Source organism: Staurois parvus, unplaced genomic scaffold (assembly GCF_062004578.1).
Source record: "Staurois parvus isolate SC_StPar_1 unplaced genomic scaffold, SC_StPar_1.0 ptg001816l, whole genome shotgun sequence".
In the NCBI taxonomy this organism is placed as follows: Eukaryota; Metazoa; Chordata; class Amphibia; order Anura; family Ranidae; genus Staurois; species Staurois parvus.
In genome coordinates this window covers 2,097-6,608 of record NW_028319612.1, presented here as the reverse complement: position 1 = coordinate 6,608, position 4,512 = coordinate 2,097, and the positions used below count along the sequence as shown (strand labels likewise).

Genomic DNA, 4,512 nt, shown 5'->3' with positions numbered 1-4,512 from the left:
TAGAATAAAGAGAATACAATAGAATAGAATAAATAGAATATAACTGTGCTCTGAAATTCAAATTTCGTTTAGAATAAATGTGATGATCAATGTATTACTTTTCTAATGTTGTTCTGTGTCTCCAATCTCAGCATTGATAGTGTGATCTCTGTAACTTACAGTTGTGATGAGATAGCGATCACTCCAATCTCAGTTGGATACCACAGTCAGTGACTCAATCCATAAGACATCTTGTAGATCTTGTGAAGTTTATTCCATAAACAGAGAATCTTACAACAATGAACATTCGATAGGTCAAAAGATCATAATGTGCTCTGCTCCATGACATGAGGCTAGAGCTGCAATGCCTTACTGGGAAAGGGGGGAGGGGTTATCTATACAGCAAGAACTAAACCAGAGGAAAGGGAGGAGCAGAGACAAGATATAGAAAACACTTAAAGGCATATGACAGTCATGTGAAACATAACACATTTGATTCAAATTTTCTGAATTTAGTTGAATAGAATACAACAAATATAACATTTTTCCAAAATTGGAATTTCAAATAGAATACATCTGAATGCTGATTCGATACTTTTTGAATTAGATTTGAATTTTCTGAATTTGAAACTAAACAAATTCCAAAACCGGAAAATGGAGGGAAATGAAATGATTTCCATAAGGAAGTGAAGGAAAAGAAATGTGTTGGTGGTGCACATGTCTAGCCAGGACGGTCCTGCTATGCAGGGCTCCAATACAGAGAGACTTCCCCTCACTTCCTGTCGGGGAAATTGTTGTCAGCAGGACAGGAAGTGAAAGGAAACCATTCTGACAGAGTCCTGGATAGCAGGAAAAACTGACAGGGGCTCTAATCCTTCCACACTCCATCCAAAACTGAAAACACACATTGTGGCTACAGATACACTGGGAAGGTTCCGGCTCCAGGGCTATCATCTCCATCCTGGCTACACTACTTAGGGTGTCACTGACCCACAACAAGCATGCAGCCAGTGAAGGCGGAACACTCGGTCCTCCTGCATGCTTGTTCCTGGTCAGTGACACACTAGGGAGTGAAGTGAGGTTTAGGATGAAGATGACGGCCCCGGAACCTGCAGCTTTCTCCACAAATCACTCCTGTTTCCTGCCCTTCCTCCTATTGGCTGAGTATTGCACCAATCAGATCATCCCCTTTGTGATGTCTCTGGGCGGATCTCTCACTTCTGGCTCCTCCCACATATCTTTATGCAACCTTTCCAAACACCTACCCCAGCATGGAGGGGCTGAGTGAAGGTGGTGGTGAAGGTGTGGAGGTGTCGGATCGGGTCACACAGATCATAGAAGGAGATCCGCCCGGCCTCATAATCCAGATCTATCCTGACTCTGGTACTGGAGACACCGCCGGGTAATGGGGTCTTCTTACTGTCATGTACCACTGAGTACTGATTACCGCACAACCACCTCTCCAACCTCCAAGATTTCTTATTATATCCAATCTCTGACTGATCTCCTCTCCTGTCTATATTGGGGTAACACATCCCGACTGTCCAGTACCGTGCCCCCCCGACATCCACTTCCCAGTAATGTCTCCCAGAGGAGAAGCTCTGACTGCTCATCACCTGAGGATACTGGAACCTCTCTGGTGTTTCTGGATGATTCTGATGTGATGATGACTTGGATGCTTTTTTCCCGTCACCTGATATATGTAGATAATTACCAGCTGTCCTCACATCCAGTAATATGTCTGTAACCCCCAACACCCCCCATGTATGCTGTACAGCCCCAATATTTGGTCCTCCAGTGGGGGAGAGTTGGGGGTCTGGCCTGGATGGTGGAGCATTGATGGGACCTTTGCCCTTTGTAGTAGAATGTGGAGAGACATGTGTGCCTGTACATTTCTGTACATTGACCTCAGACATGATCTCAGAGAAACCCGTGTGTAATGTGTGTGAGATCCCCCCCACATCCCCATCCCCACCAGCATGGAGGAGGTTCTCATGTCTCTCTCTGTCCTCATCATCTCCATCCTCAGTATCACACAAGTCACCTGTGTCTGATTCCTGTAGGACAGTCAGTGGATCCGTCATGTTACACAGCTCCTCAATGTCCTCCATCTTCCTGGACAGCTCCTCCTCCTTTATTTCCAGATCCTGAATATAATCCAACATGGAACAGGAGACCCGCTCTGCCCACCTGGAGATGTCCCTCAGGACTCTCTTCTCCAGGTCTTCCAGACGTCTCCTGAGGTCTCTGAACAGGGCAGTGACTCTCTTGGTTTCATCATCTGCTTTTCCTTGTACTTTCTCCCTGCATTCCTGCAGACTCTGGACTCTTTTCTCCATCTCCTCTCTCTCTGTCATCAGTTTCTGCAGAACATTCCTCAGTTTCTTCTTCTTCATCTCAGAGGCCTCCTCCAGAGTCTCCACCTGGTGTCCCCGATGATCTCCAATGAACCCGCAGGACATACAGATACAGGTGGAGTCCTCGGTGCAGTAATACTCCAGGATCTTCTTATGGATGGAGCATTTCCTGTCCTTCAGGGAAGTGGTGGGGTCACATAGGACGTGTTCTGGTGACTTGCTGTGGACTCTCAGGTGGTTGTCACACAGAGAAGCTTCACAATGCAGACAGGATTTCACAGCCGGTACAGGAGTGTGAATACAGTGAGTACAGAAGACCCCGGACTCCTCCTGCTCTGGATGGGTAGACTGGAAGTTCTCCACTATGTTACGTAGCTTCAGATTCTTCTGAAGGACGGGACGTTTCTTGAAGCTTTGATTACATTCAGGACAGGAATAACCTCCAGTCCCCTCCTGTGTATCCAACACACGGCCAATACAGTCCCGGCAGAAGTTGTGTCCACATTTCAGGGTTACAGGATCTGTATAAAATTCTAGACAGACGGAACATTCCAGCTCCTTCCTCAGATCAGAAGACGCCATCGCTGAGAGCGGAAGAGATAAACGAAAGTGAAAGTCTCTGACACTCCGTAACCAGTGTGACCCGTTCTGTACCCTCCTACACGGGGCGAGGTGTACATTCCTACACAGGGAGAGGCTGGGACTGAGACACGTAGCTAGAAGGCTTCATGTACACTGGGGGGGTGATAACGCTGGTAACATTAGCTGTGTAAAGTCACGTTAAATACCGGAGGTTTTTTTTAGGGTTTTTGCATTAGCATTTAGTGGTGTTTTGTTGTGTTTTTTCACATTTTTTTGTTACCAAAACATTTTTTTTTTTTAGTAAAAAAAAAAAGTACAGAAATGCCAGTTTACTGCGTTTTGCTGCGTTTTTCAGTATTAGAGAGTGTTTACAGCTACAAAATTCCTCTAGAAGCCCGCTAGTTCCGGGTTTTATTTCCAGCTAGAAAACGCTGATTCCATTCTCTGTGTGTATGGACACCGAGGAGAACATGCTGGGGGGTTTACTGGCTGGAGAAAAAATCATCAAAAATCATCAAAATCCCAAAACAGCCGCTGTAACAACGTCCCGTGTGCATGAGGACTTAGAATTCTTGTACAGAAGGACACAGACATGTAATAAGTAGTGATGGGTTGAACACCCCCCTGTTCAATAAATATGATATATATAGTGAGCGCTCTTATAGCAGCAGCTGAAACACCAAAAGAGAACCACAGTAAACCTCCAAATTAATAAAATGTAAATATAGGTGCAGCGCCGATAAATAAATAAATATGTCCAATAGTAGATAAAAGAGTTCAATAATAAATAATCAGTTCACATAGTATATAAAATGGATGATCCATTCAGCAGCAGATTAGAATAGGCTTGTGACAGGAACCAATAGTAAAAGTGCGCACTCACCGGAAGCGCATGGGTAATGCGCACATAATTTATAACCACCAGGATCTCTCTAGATAGGTGGGATATATAGGTTAGCTTCCATCTATGGAATGGTCGTCAAGTCTTGGGATATTGTTGAGATCTGCTGGGTCCAGAGGTCCCCTTAGGGATGGATGGGTGCTCAGCCTGGGTACAGGGCTCCCTTCCTCTGGTAGTTGAAAATCAATGGGGGGTAGCCTGCAAGTTTAATAGCTCCAAGTGGGAACCAAGAAACCGGTACCCATAGTGTAGTATTTAAAGAACTTTCATTCCAATAAATGTTATTAGTAAAATCAGTGACAGGGTTGCATTAGCACAGAATCTCCAGTGTAATATGCAGAGTATGCAGCACTGACCCTAATAAAGATGGCCGCTGGGCTTCCTCGTGGCTCCTACGGCAGTGACGTCACGCTCTGTCAGCTCCTCCTTAGGCCTTTTGTGCATAGCACATCATCAGAGGGGAGGCGAACCCCCTGTTCGGTTGGCGGTCAAACATTCGAACTTGACGAAAGTTCAACTGCAAACTTTGAACTCAATGCAAGTCTATGGGACTGGAAGTTGTACATTGAAAAGTGACCATTCTGAAGGCTTTTATGCCAGTTATTGGCCCCAGAAGTGGTATGGGGACTCGGGGACGGCCCTGAGGGACAGGAATCAGTGAAAAAAATTCCCAAAAGTACCGTTTTTAAAGAG

The 4,512-nt window shown here is 45.3% G+C and overlaps 1 protein-coding gene across 1 annotated transcript; it reads right to left on the bottom strand.

Annotated features, from left to right (window-relative positions):
- Positions 1–231: 231 nt before the first annotated feature.
- On the bottom strand, positions 232–2,918 carry LOC149434157 (E3 ubiquitin/ISG15 ligase TRIM25-like). Its single transcript, XM_089664032.1, has one exon. It carries the CDS (start codon positions 2,916–2,918, stop codon positions 1,194–1,196), a length of 1,725 nt encoding a protein of 574 aa, XP_089520158.1. The 3' UTR covers positions 232–1,193.
- Between the last annotated feature and the right edge of the window lie 1,594 nt (positions 2,919–4,512).

What these genes read in the sequence shown, in the direction of transcription:
- LOC149434157 (XM_089664032.1), bottom strand. Translation starts at nt 2,918, where the DNA reads ATGGCGTCTTCTGATCTGAGGAAGGAGCTGGAATGTTCCGTCTGTCTA.